At 44.8% G+C, this 14,094-nt stretch overlaps 1 protein-coding gene across 2 annotated transcripts in view; it reads right to left on the reverse strand.

The window, feature by feature from the left end:
- PLEKHH2 (pleckstrin homology, MyTH4 and FERM domain containing H2) overlaps window positions 1–14,094 on the reverse strand; it is a 237,060-nt gene that overhangs the window by 15,879 nt on the left and 207,087 nt on the right. For both annotated transcript variants that reach the window (XM_088477523.1, XM_088477522.1), the window contains exons 20-22: window positions 4,301–4,480; window positions 2,224–2,321; window positions 624–801 (exon numbers count right to left, since the gene is read on the reverse strand). In XM_088477523.1, the coding sequence (XP_088333649.1) occupies window positions 624–801; window positions 2,224–2,321; window positions 4,301–4,480 (456 nt within the window). The remainder of the gene's footprint in view (window positions 1–623; window positions 802–2,223; window positions 2,322–4,300; window positions 4,481–14,094) is intronic.

Here is a 14,094-nt window from a genome sequence, read left to right on the forward strand (position 1 = left end):
CAGGTACCTCTTATTTTTATACTAGTCTCATTCATGCTGATGTATTGTCACACAGCACAAGTACTGGACAAGAACTGGTAATGTTCAGATTGGTCACACATGCAGGTTCTTCTCAATTGTTCAGCACCTTCCGGCATCACTGGGTTCAGTTGGACCCCGTCTCCCTTAGTCTATAAGCTACGAAGTCACAAGCAGGGCCCTCCTTTCTCTTGTCCTATCCCTGCACTATCCATGTCTCCTGTACGCTCCCGCTAATGGTCAACGTCAATGATCCTTTCTGTCGGCCCCCACGAGGGCACTGTCATTGAGTGAGACTGCTCTATTGAATCTCACTCAGTCATCTTATTTATTTTGCTTCTTAGTCAATACCCTGATATTTTTCTTTTCTACTTTTTTATATAGAAGTAATTGTGTTGCCAATGTCACTGTTTATTTGTACGATGTTACAGGCACTTGATGGCACCATATAAATAAAGGATAATAATAATAGGACCATTATCAGCTTGGCAGTCATTTGAGTTTATAAGAGTCCATCCAACCCACAGAATACCCTGAATAGCACTTATGGTCACATACTGGGAGAAGCCTACACAGGGTAGGTGTAAAATAATGATTGCAGTTACCTGATAAGTGTTATTCATAAAGTGCACAGGTATGCTGAACGGCAAGGAGTGGTGATATGGGTTTCGTAGCAGAATAGAGAGAATCTCCATCCTTGAAGGTTTTGCCTCACGATCTCCATTTTGTTGTGTCCTCTCCACACAGCGCTGGCAGTAAATAGCATATTTTCCCGCCTCAGTTCTGTGACATGGGACAAACAGTGAGAAAAATGTTAAAGGATTAATTACAATATACCGTACATAATGCCAGAGCCGTAACTAGACTTTTTGGTGCCCTGTGCCAGAGAGAGCATTGGCGCCCCCCCCATTTTTTAAATAGTGACATAAGAGAGTGCACCTGAAAAAGGGCCAGGGCCTCATGGGGAAGGGCCAGGGAAGAGATAGGGGGGGCCAGGAGATGCTGGGGATAAAAGAAGAGGAAGCTACAAGTGAGAATGATAATACACAGGAAAATTGACGGACCCAAACAGTGCACCCTGCCCTGCGGTGCCCTATGCCATGGCACAGGATCCACCACCCTAATAATGGCCCTGCATAATGCCATATAAAGTGTGCCACAAATGTGGTGTGAAACACAAGGATGTACATGTCCTTAGGGAAGTGATATGTGATTCATCTGAACAACTACAGAAATATCCTAAACGGTTATTTTAATTCATTATAAACACATGAAGGGGCAGAACCCCATATATTTATGTTGGACTGTAGTTGCGGATTGGGATCGGTATGATTTACGCATGGCCGCCGGTTCAAATCCCAACAGCTGAAGCCCGGCAGTGGTGAAGATCCTGACTGCGCTACAGGTAAGGATAAACTAACCTACCCCCCCCCCCCTAACCCTCCCTTAGGGGTGCCTACCATAACCCCCCTATAGGTGCCTAAACCTAACCCCCCCTAAACCTAAGTCTTCCGGGGGGGGGGGTCTCCCGGGGGTGCATGACCCTAAGTCCCCCCCAGGACCCAGGAGCCCCTAACATAACCCTCCCCCCCCAAAAAAAAACGGCTTACCTTCGATCGGGAACCAGGGCGTTGGTCTTCCGGCGTAGGTAAAATGACAGGCGTCGGGATCTCGACGCCTGTCATTTAACCCTTACCGGGATTAGACAGTCGAGTAGCCAGCGGTCGGGATTCCATCCTTCGGCTTCCCGACTGCTTCCCTGCAGATTAACGAACATCTAAACTTGCAAAGAACATACTGGAATAAGTGCCAGGACAATAATGAAAAAATTATTAAATGTAACACTGACCATCAAGATACCGTCGCACTAAATGTTTTACACACTACACAGAGTACAGTCATAATGTGATGGTGTCATATAATAAAAACACACTCAGCAGGGTCACTCTGCACACACCCAATGGAAGTGACCGAGGACATAAACCACCACACCCTAGTATACAAGAACACAAAGCAGAACTATGACTTTATATGCTGCTATACATCATTTCATTCTTGAACTGGATGAAAGAGGAAGTACTGTTATCTATCCTCTGCATTGTATTTCAGTTGCACATACCCAGCAGGGATTTATAATTCTGCGTATACATAAGATGTGGCGATGGACAAATAAGGGACTCAACATTTAGACCATAAGAAAGATACCTGATATCTGCATTCTTCTTCAGGAACAGTTTCAAGAGCCAGATGTATGGATGCTGGGGCAGGAAGAGCCCAACGCACAGTGCCAGGAGCTGCCAACCCTTAGATATATATACACAGGGTCAATGTAATGATTATTAGATGAAGGGCAACAAAATGTTCATCTTAAATAAACTACTAAATGCTTTCATGTATCATTGTAACAGCTGGAAGTGTGCCTCATGCAATAATATGGGTATGCTGGCGCCATCTTGTGGCTGCCTGGTGAATCATGACAATTATAGTTTGTCAGAAGATAATGTTGAAACAAGTTACTTAGGGGTCTATTTATCAAGTAGTGAAAAGTGTGGAGAAGTGGACCAGTGGAGAAGTTACCAATAACAACCAATCAGCTCCTACCTATTACTTTATAGACTATACTTGAGAAATGCTACTTCAAATCTGATTGGTTGCTATGGCCAACTTCTCCACACTTTTCACTGCTTGATAAATAGACCCCATAATCCTCAATCAATTTCACACAATGATTTACATAAAGCAGTATGAAACAATGCCAGTGACCTGTAAATGGAAGTACTCTCTGCAATGGGTGGTCTCTTAATTAAGACAGCATTTAAATATCAGTGGGGGGGATTGTGGAAGGGGAGTGTAGCTGTGTAACTGTGTGCCAAAGGACTGACAGCAACATGCTGCTATTGCCCAGATATACATTATACAATGACTGCAAATTCCACCCCTCCTCGAAAATCAAGAATGGACTTCCCCTTTTCTACCCTCCCCTGGACACAGAGGACCTGAGTCTGAGTCGGACGAATCGTGGGCGCTATTCGGCCATGGCTGGATGCTTACTGGTTTATGCTAATGTGAGAATCTTTCTTCCTGTGCGATTACATGTGGAAGCCTGTTCCACCCACTGTGCGCCGCCATCATCATCAGTATCAGGACTTACACCAGCCCCAGACTGGGTGCAAAAGATCCGACTGAAACAGATGTCCCAACTGCATCCGCACGCTGTGATCCAGTAAGGAAGTCAACCTACATGCTCATGACACTACCATGCGGTGCCATTACAGAGTGGCAGTGTGCCGTGACAGCCCTGTCCCTAAACACGTGACGTCACGCCTAGGGGGTGGGGCCGCTAACCTTGGAAAGTAGCGCACTGCCCAGAGCATTTTATGGATGCTCCAGGCAGCTCTACATGTTGCAAGGTGCCTGTCTGAAGCGTCCCTTGGATACTCCTGGCGGCTCTGCAATAGAGCTACTGGCTGTAGGGTGCCATTTAAGGCACCCTGCAATCCACATGCAGGTGCCATGGGGCAGTCAGTGATGGTGCCGCCCGCAGGGTCCTGCACAAAGGCACCGCTCGTACATCCCTAGTTACGGCCCTGCTCCCATGACACAGAAGAGTTACATGAAACGTCAATTTCATGGAAGTGTGGTAGGTCGATGGACAAATCAATCCGTTCGCAGTAGGGATCTCTATGATTCTGCACAGTCACCGATTTCTTGTGCTGAAACCTATGACATGGGTCCGTATCTGCTGATACATCCAACTCGGAATCAGACCCAATGGCATGTCCCACAACATAAAAGCAAGTCTTGTTATTGCCAGACTTTAATGTGTTCGCTTCACACACTTCTGAGATGTATAGTGTAGGTACATGATGATTTGAACATTAAGGGCCGGATTCAGTTAGCTATTAATGCAGTGGCTGGGGCTATTAATTGTAGCCCGCAGGCTGCACTTAATGCAGATTTATGATTGAGTATGAGCGAGGCTTGAACAGAAATTCTCGCTGTGCCCTTATTGCGTGTGTTGCAAATGCGTTAAACCATAGCTCCGGGCACTCATCCTGGAAACTATGGATTAACACGTTAGCCGTGAATTTACTGCGCATGGCAAAGGGCTAATAACTGAATAGCTCGGGGCGCAGTAGTCTGAGGCTACTAGCACTTTTCCACGCACTGTAATTTTCGCGGCTAATTGAATCCGAACTTAAGACCTCACAAAGGGGACCTTGGTATTGGCACACTTTGGTCACAGTTGCCATAACTGGGATCCTGAGAGATGATGTGGCACCTGGATGGGACTTGGCTGGTTCTGTGGCTGTCGGTGTCTTGTCTGTTTGATAAGTTGGCAGTAGATCTCATTTTGGAGCTCAGGGTGGGTGAGGCAGACCCGTAAGGCACTCTGAGCCAAGGAGACGTGATAGTCAATAGCAGGTGAATCAACCGCTGCATTGAGAAATAGCTGGCAGGTCTGCAGGGTACAAAGAAACTCTGTGTTATTATGCCATTATCTCCCATTTGAAATGTCTAACAAAAACAAATCTGGTTTTGTTTAGCTGATTGACATATAAATATAACATGACATGATAACTACATAACACAATGCTTATTGCTTTAAACAGTGACGTGTGCAATTAAAGTATGCATATGATATAAGGAGACATATTTTGAAAGTTATCATTAAAATAAGAGACTGGTTTATTATTATTATTACAGTGTTTACTTCTGTTTCTTATACTGTACCTATGATTCAAACTCATGACTCTAGCTCCCTCTTGTGGTCAATTAGGCTTCTCACAATTGAAAACACTACATACGTCCAGAACATCTGTTCACAATTTTTTTTTTACCACCTCTAGAAATGCACCACAATCTGCTAATGATATCACTGAGTCATACTGACAAGGTCAAAGTGTTAGGTATCTGACCTGTATTCATTAGTCTACTGTCTTTGTCTAAAAAGATACTAACCATTAATAATGAAAATTCAAAACATATGAGTAGCTGGTGGCAAACAGCTGAGCATGCTACTGATGTCTGCAACTATGTGCACCTTGCACTGTTTTATTTTAAATAAATCTTATGGTGTAGTTAAAAGTCCCTAAATCTTGGTCCCAAGATCTATTTTTGCCATACAACAGAAATCATTTATATAATAAACCTGTTTTGAGGTCATATGGTATCCCAATGATACACTGCCACTCGGTGTCCCAGTACAATGATACGCTACCACTTGGTGTCCCAGTACAATGATATGCTGCCACTCGGTGTCCCAGAACACTGATACGCTGCCACTCGGTGTCCCAGAGCAATGAAACGCTGCTACTTGGTGTCCCAGTACAATGATACGCTGCCACATGTTGTCCCAGAGCAATGATACGCTGCCACTTGTTGTCCCAGTACAATGATACGCTGCCACTCGGTGTCCTAGAGCAATGATACGCTGCCACCTGGTGTCCCAGTACAATGATACGCTGCCACTTGTTGTCCCAGAACAATGATACGCTGCCACTTGGTGTCCCAGTACAATGATACGCTGCTCTTGGTGTCCCAGTACAATGATACGCTGCCACTTGGTGTCCCAGTACAATGATACGCTGCCACTTGGTGTCCCAGTACAATGATACGCTACCAGTTGGTGTCCCAGTACAATGATACGCTGCCACTTGGTGTCCCAGTACAATGATATGCTGCCACTTGGTGTCCCAGTACAATGATACGCTGCCAGTTGGTGTCCCAGTACAATAATGCGCTGCCACTTGCCGTCTTAGAGCAATGATACGCTGCCACCTGGTGTCCCCCAGCAAAGATACGCTGCCAGTTGGTGTCCCAGTACAATAATGCGCTGCCACTTGCCGTCTTAGAGCAATGATACGCTGCCACCTGGTGTCCCCCAGCAATGATACGCTACCACCTGGTGTCCCCCAGCAATGATACGCTGCCACCTGGTGTCCCCCAGCAATGATACGCTGCCACCTGGTGTCCCCCAGCAATGATACACTGCCACCTGGTGTCCCCCAGCAATGATACGCTGCCACCTGGTGTCCCCCAGCAATGATACGCTGCCACCTGGTGTCCCCCAGCAATGATACACTGACACTTGGCAGGGATGGCTTAAGAGAGGAGGGGAAATGCGCAGGTCTCCGGAAACATGGCACCTGCCCAGTATTGTTTATTCCTTATGTCACATCCAGGGACATGGAAAGTGAGCACTCATTTCCCATCTGATTGGTTGCTATGGGCAACATCTCCACTTCTAAAAACCCGCATTTTAGTAAATATACCCTTAGGAATCAGATCCAATTCAGTAACAGTCATCCAGATATTAAACCATTTATGTATCTATGGTGAGCTGAATGTATTCCAAGACAATAATGAACGGAAAAAAATTAATTGGAACAAAGACCTGATACTAGCTACACAGACACTGGCAATCTCACTTTACCTTAAACTATTCAAATCAAAACGTTTGTTGTCTTGCATCTGGTGAGAACTCTCTTAATAACGCAAGCAGTTTGCTATGTGTCATTATTAGTCATGCCAGAAAGATATCCAAAATCACACCTGCTGCAATCTAATATGTCTGTGCCGGCAAGCCAGCTCTCACCCCTGTGCATGAGAAAATGAGCAAGGACAGGGGCTCCTGCGCATGTGCAGTCCTGCTGACTGCATGTGAGCGAGGCCACCATTGCCGGACAGGGTTCTGGGGGAACCTTCTGCCGGCTAATTATGCGAAGTGTAGCCCATAGACTACAACAGGTTAACACCATATTCAGATGGAGTTAGGTTAGGTGCAATCTCCGGACTGCTTCACAAAGAATTCCAGAAGTTAGTAAGTCTGGCAGCATCACTGTTAGGAAAGTGAGGGTAATAAGTCTGGATAGAGTCTGGGGATGGCCTTGAGGGCTGATTCACCTGGACTAGTGGTGGCCTGTGGGGTAAGTTTTAGATGCAGCCTTTGGGCTGTGTAGCAGCCTGGAGGGCTGGAATGCCTTGGCTAGTTGTGGCCTGGGGGCCAAAGATGAGATGCAGCCTTTGGGCTGTGTAGCAGCCTGGAGGGCTGTAAAGCCTTGGCTACTTTTCCACCTGAGGGTTCTGAAAGTTTACAGCTGATATCTACTTTTAACTGTATCAATTGTGCATGTACTGTATGTACAACATTTGTAATATTTTTATTAAACAATTGTTTGAATCAATTTTAATACGTTTGCATTAGATTGCTACATTTGCAAAGATAATATTTGCTACTTTAGCACTGCTAATTTTTGTATATTTCTTTCTATTGTGTTGTGTACTGGAGTTGGCTAGTCCAGTTTTTTAGTAGCTGCTTTAGAACAACGACACCATTAGCGCCTGTACTTCCCTTGATTGGGTAATTTTTTTCTGCCACTAATGAACCCCTAGAGCCTTGATTGTTCGGATAGTCCAAGAAGAATCTTCTCTTCGGGGCAGGAGCATGCAATGACCTTTCCGGAATCCAGGAGCGCTCCTCCGGTCCGTATCCCTTCCAGTAAACTAGAAACTGGAGACGTCCATGAGAAAATCTGGAGTCCAGGATCTTCTCCACAACAAACTCCTGGCGCCCCTGGACAAGTACTGGTGGAGGCCTGATTGGACACCTAGGAGTAAACCTGGAGGAAAATAACACAGACTTTAGAAGAGAGCAATGAAATGTGTTGTTAATTTTAAGAGTCCTTGGTAACTTAAGCCGAAAGGCTACGGGATTAATTTGAGTGGTGATGCGAAAAGGCCCGATGAATTTAGGCCCCAGCTTCTGTGATCTCTGATGCAGGTTGATGTTTTTAGCGGACAGCCAAACCAAGTCCCCCACTTTCAGACTGCAAGGCCTACGGTATCTGTCTTCCCAGAACTCGAAACGACTAGACACCTGCAGAAGGGACTGATGTACTTTCTTCCAAACCCGCCAAAACCTGGAAACGGATGAAGAGGAAGGAGTTGTGGTATATGAAGTCTCAAACGAATTACTCCTAGGATGGATCCCGAGATTGCAGAAAAACGGGGATACTGAATAAGTGGAATGGCAGGAGTTGTTATAGGCAAACTCAGCAAACAGCAACAGAGATACCCAATTGTTCTGGCATTTGGCAACAAAGCAACAGAGATACTGTTCCAGTGACTGATTGACTCGCTCTGTCTGCCAATCAGACTTGGGATGATACCAACGATGACATGCTGACAGTGATGCCCAGATCAGCACAAAAAGACCTCCAGAATCTGGCAATGAATTTGGTACCCGGGTCAGAGACAAAGGGCCCGATTCAGAGGCGCTCGCTATTAGAGAAAACCTCCGCCAGATCACGGTACGGAGCAGGAATCTTAGGAGTGTCTACTGACACGACTGCTGCAAGAAGAACTGGACGAGACAAACATTGATTAAAACAAGGAGAACCCCACTGGAGAATCTCCCCAGTGTGCCATTGGATAACTGGGTTGTGCTTCTTTAGCTAGGGTAAGCCCAACACCACGGGAGCCATAGGACATTGGAGGAGTAGAAAAGAAAGCTCTTCTTGCTGCAGAGCCCCCACAGTCAATTGTATAGGCCAGGGGTGGGGAACCTTTTTTCTGCCGAGGCCCATTTTGTAATATATAATATTATTCGCGGGCCTGGTGCAGGCCACGCCCCCTCCTTGTGATATCACACAGGGTTGGGGCCACAATTGCCCTGAATAGGGATGTGCAGGCTCGGATAGATTCGAGTTTGCACGCCGAGTTCGGATTTTTCCCTCCAAAAAAACGGAACTCAGAAAGAGGCAAAACGTCATCTTGCATGGACAAACATCATCATTCTTGGACTTTGTTCACCCCGCACAGCATTGGCAGCGCGGCGGCTTGTGACAATAGAAGCCTATGGGGGCTGCAGCTGCCGGCAGGTATTGGAGATATCTGCTGCAGTCCCTCCTCCATGCATGAGGGTGATACTAAATATTTGCAGTTACCCACCGAAAAAAGGGTGTTTACAGGGAATAAGCTACAAACATTTCATTGTATATGGGCCCCTAAATGAGATATAATAGGGTTGCTCACACAGGAAACTGGTAGAGGGTTATCCCTGATGAGTTTGTTTGGTTATACCAATTTCTTGAAAGGGTAAAGTGCATTGTGCATACTATTCCTGTTGCTCTAATTAGATAATTATTAGTTAAAACCTGCTGATAAAAGATGTTCTTACAACCACAGATTCTTTCCATCACAATACAAGTAATAAACATGTACAAACTCTCAATATACTGTATATGGGTAAACCTTTATACATTGCTTCATTTGCATTGTCATTTATATTTCATCTATAATTTATAACCTTTAGAATTTCTCACTAGCATTGCAAGACGCATGGAGAAAGCAAAGAAGCTGGAAAAAGGGTTATCACCGCTCAATAGATTGAGTCCAATGACTCACGCCCACTGTTGTAGAACTACAGATAGCAGAAAAAAATGGAAACACCTGAATAAATATGGGACACCTAGCATATTGGAAGCAGGTGTGGGATATTTGTTAATTAAGCAAATCATTTTTCAGCATGGTCGGGGTCATGTATAAAGTTGCTGTTTTGCCCTGGATGCAGTCAACATGGCATGCCAGCGCTTAGAATACCGGCGCCGGAATCCCGACACCTGTCAGAAGCCCGTCGCCAGCATCCCGAAGGTAAGTTGCGGGGTTAGGGGGAGGGTTAGCGTTAGGGTTAGTCACTAGGGCAGTGGTTCCAAAACTGTGTGCCGTGGCCTCGGGTTAGTGGTCCAGTACCAAATAAAATGATTTTTAGTCAGTGTGATAGGCAAAACCAGTGCTAATGGCTCTCAATTAAAAAATATGTGGACAAAACTACATTGAATTTTTTCAGAATTTCTCAATAAGAAACCTTTGACCCAGGGGTGCTGTAGAAACAATGCTGATACTCTAGGGCGCCGTGATTCAAAAAAGTTTGGTTTGGGAACCACTGCACTAGGGGGAGACTAAGGCACTAAGGGGGGAAGGTTAGGTCTAAGGTGCGGGGAGGGAAGGTTAGGTTTAGGCACTAGGAGGGAGGTTAGGTTTAAGCACTGGGGAGGGGGGGTTAGGGGTAAGGAGAGGGGGAGGGCTAGGATATCTACCGACAGGTGTCGGTATCATAACCATGTCGGGATGCCGGTGTTGGGATTTTGACCACTGGGATCCCAATGGAACAAAGTTGTGAACTAGTTCGAAGGAGAGGGAAGAAGCATATATACAGGGCAGCTTATGTTTGAGGACAGACTGTGGTAACAAGAGTTCAGGTGGAAGCACCATTTGGGAGACAAGAGAGAGAAACCAAAGAAGAGCATCAGAAATTGTTTGGGACATGAGAAATTAGCGGAAAGGACATGAAGAGCATTAGATAGTCCAGCGGGTGGAGCAAGGGAAATTATTAATTGACGTAACAACTTCACTTGAAAAATACTGTAACAGATTTAATGCATTTTAAAGATTTATACGATATACTGTATTTGTAATGGCGTAAAGTTCCCACTAATTGGAGACGGTGCCTCCCTGTGTCAGGCTACACAAGGTACAGAACTTATTTTAGAAGAAGGTGGCGAAATGATTATCTCATAGGCAGCTTTGACCTCCCAGCATGCAAAGCTGTTAGAAACTTGTAGGAATTATTCTCCCACATATGCGGCTGATTTGCTACAGCTGTATAATTCCTGTGTTTGCTTTCTGCAGTAGGTGTGCAGTGCCAATGACATAAGTGTCGGCCGGTTTCACATTACATGTATGGGCAATGGTGTAGAAAGGACGAATTTAAATCAAGTCACATTCCTTTATTGCACTGTGCTGTGCGCAGACTAGAATAACATTACAAGTAGCTCTTTAATTGCATAAGTCTCAAGCAATAAAAAGTAACAAAATTCAGTTTTTCCTAAAATAATGAACATTTACCAGCGTATAATGTTCTGTACAGCTGCAGCGATTTGTTAGGTTTAGAAGTCTGTTTTCTAAACTTTATGTTATGCAAAATTAAACAGGCAAATCGGGGGATGTTCACTTGTTGATTCCGCCTTTATGGTAAAAACCAATGCCTTATTACATTGTGCAGATAGGTATTACATATTATTAAGATAACACTTAGGGCCTCGTAATTCAACAAGTTTTATCATACACAACGAGTGATAAAACTCATTGCGTATAATAAATGGTGCTCCAGCCAATCAGCTCCCAACTGTCATTTTTCAAACAGATGACAGTTGGGAGCTGATTGGCTGGAGCACCATTATCATACGCAGCGAGTTTTATCACTCGCTGGTATGATAAAACTCATTTATAAATGAGGCCCAGAATTTGGTGAAACTCAAATACAAATGTATTATTGGGAAATACTATACCTGTAAGAGGTATTATACTGTATGTAGTTGTCAACATTTTAGAATCAATTCCACTACAACTCACTATGTAACATTGTAATTGAATTCCTGACACAAATTCAGGCTAAGGGCCTGATTCAGCTCTGGGTGATAGAGTAAGATATAGCTACTAACTGTGCATCTTGGTAAGACCATGCTGCACTGCAGGTAGGGCAGGTGTAAAATGTGCAGACAGATGTAGATTTTGGAGGGGTGTGTCCAAGCTGACATCTAAATTGCAGTGTAAAAATAAAGCTGTGCAGTGTTTGTGGGCTACAAACAAAAGCAGACATTATTTACCCTGCATGCAAACAAAATGTATGTATTTGCACCCCTTGCATTGCAACATGGTTTGTCCAGGTACACAGTTAGCTGCTATATCTTACTCTATTCCCAAAGCTGAATCAGGCTCTAAGTGCGCTAGTGTGCAACGTGTCCATGTTCTGGAAATTGTGATCCCTCTGAACGGCAGTAAATAGGTGTGTGGCCGCACCCATTGGGAGAGCTCGGTACACAGGTCAGTGTGAAGGTGTACACCACAGCTTCACACCGAGCTCCCTAATGAAGGAGGCAGGAGAGCTGAGACCTAGAAGACAATTGGTTCGTCCACCTAGAGCAGTGGTTCTCAAACTCAGTCCTCAGGACCCCACACAGGTCACGTTTTCCAGGTTACCCAGGAGAGGCACAGGTGTAGTCATTACTCACTGACACATTTTAAAAAATCCACAGGTGGAGCTAATTATTTAACTTGTGATTCTGTGAGGAGACCTGGAAAACCTGCACTGCTTGGGGTCCTGAGGACTGAGTTTGAGAACCTGTGCCCTAGACCTACAGTATGCTCTGCCAGACAGGAGCACAGGAGAGTCCTGTGTACAGAGGAGAGAGAGCCAAGTCTGCTGCCATGACTACTTGTAGACAGGAGGGTGTCCTACCCCTAAATAGCTAAACCATACCAAGTGATCTCAGTGACTGGCTGAGTAGTATAGAACTTTATCAGGGCAAGGACTGAGTATTTCTGTGCTATGCAACTACAGCATTGGTTCCCAACTTCAGTTCCCAAAGCCAAGCCCAATAGTCCAATTTTTAAGCATGTCCATGTTTCAGCAGACATAGTTGAATCAAAATATCATATACAATAATTGAGTCATCTGTATTCAAATAAGAATATCCTTACAACCTGGAATGTCCTCGAGTTGAGAAATACTGCACTACAGTGAAAAGTGGTAATGGCTGTCTAGTTGACAGAGAGAGAGGTAACACTGAGGGGCAGATGTACTAAGCTCTGGAAAGTGATAAATTGGAGAGTGATAAAGTACCAACCACTCAGCTACTAACTGTCATTTTGCAAACACAGCCTGTAACATGACAGTTAGGAGCTAAATGGTTGGTAGATTATCACTCTCCAATTTATCACTTTCCAGAGCTTAGTACATCTTTGCTTTGTATCCAAGATCGCATATTTAAAATGCGTTCAATAAAAAACTGCAATTGCATGCATAGACAGAGTTGCAACAATTGCAGGATGTGTGCAGGTCTGCGTCACTGGTATATACACCAGGTTTATGTTAGATATATCCTTAGAAAACGGAGACAATAATTCTGACATAGGGGTACTGCTATGGTCCACCCAAATACTGTATATCATTTTAATCAGCAGAAGCTGCTTGTGTGCGTCCAATTTGCATCGCTGTGCGAATAAGACTCATTTGAAGGTTAAAAGTTGCATGAAAAGACGCTCTGTGCTACCGAGTCACACAGCTCTCATGCATCATGTGTAAAGCGACTTGTAGCACACGGAGGATAGATGTATGTGGCCACATCTGTAGGTAGGGCTGGTGACAGTCATCATCTGCATAGTGCATTAGCACCAGCCACCAAGCACTCACAACTGATGTGTACCTAACAGGCATATGTGCCTTTCTGTTTGGCAGTCTACATATAGTCACAATCACACAAACACCCTCCCACTGTACTTAGCCAACATTAGAACGCCCCTACTCTCCTCTATTCCCAACTCTCCATTTGCAAGCACAGGCAAATCTACATAAGCGTGTATATGTGCGGCCAACTTTGTAGGCATGTATAGAGCCAATTTACACTACACAAACTGGACCACGAGTTTATGTGTCTGATACTGATGTCTTATAATCAGGCAACAGAAAAGTGGAACAGTACTGCAATACTGACTGCTCACCTCTAGCTGGCAGTACTGCAATACTGACTGCTCACCTCTAGCTGGCAGTACTGCGATACTGACTGCTCACCTCTAGCTGGCAGTACTGCGATACTGACTGCTCACCTCTAGCTGGCAGTACTGCGATACTGACTGCTCACCTCTAGATGGCAGTACTGCGATACTGACTGCTCACCTCTAGATGGCAGTACTGCGATACTGACTGCTCACCTCTAGCTGGCAGTACTGCGATACTGACTGCTCACCTCTAGCTGGCAGTACTGCGATACTGACTGCTCACCTCTAGCTGGCAGTACTGCGATACTGACTGCTCACCTCTAGCTGGCAGTACTGCAATACTGACTGCTCACCTCTAGCTGGCAGAACTGCAATACTTACACAAAGTATGGAGAGAGAAGTAGGGCTATGGTCTGGGGCACTCTTTAAAGTATAACTAATGTCATTAAAACGTAACTTTTAATAGTATCAATAAAATTGTAATGTACCAAAGGATATTTATAAAATTAGAATTGG

The sequence above is a fragment of the Taudactylus pleione genome, unplaced genomic scaffold (assembly GCF_031769625.1).
Source record: "Taudactylus pleione unplaced genomic scaffold, aTauple2 ptg000201l, whole genome shotgun sequence".
Taxonomy (NCBI): domain Eukaryota; kingdom Metazoa; phylum Chordata; class Amphibia; order Anura; family Myobatrachidae; genus Taudactylus; species Taudactylus pleione.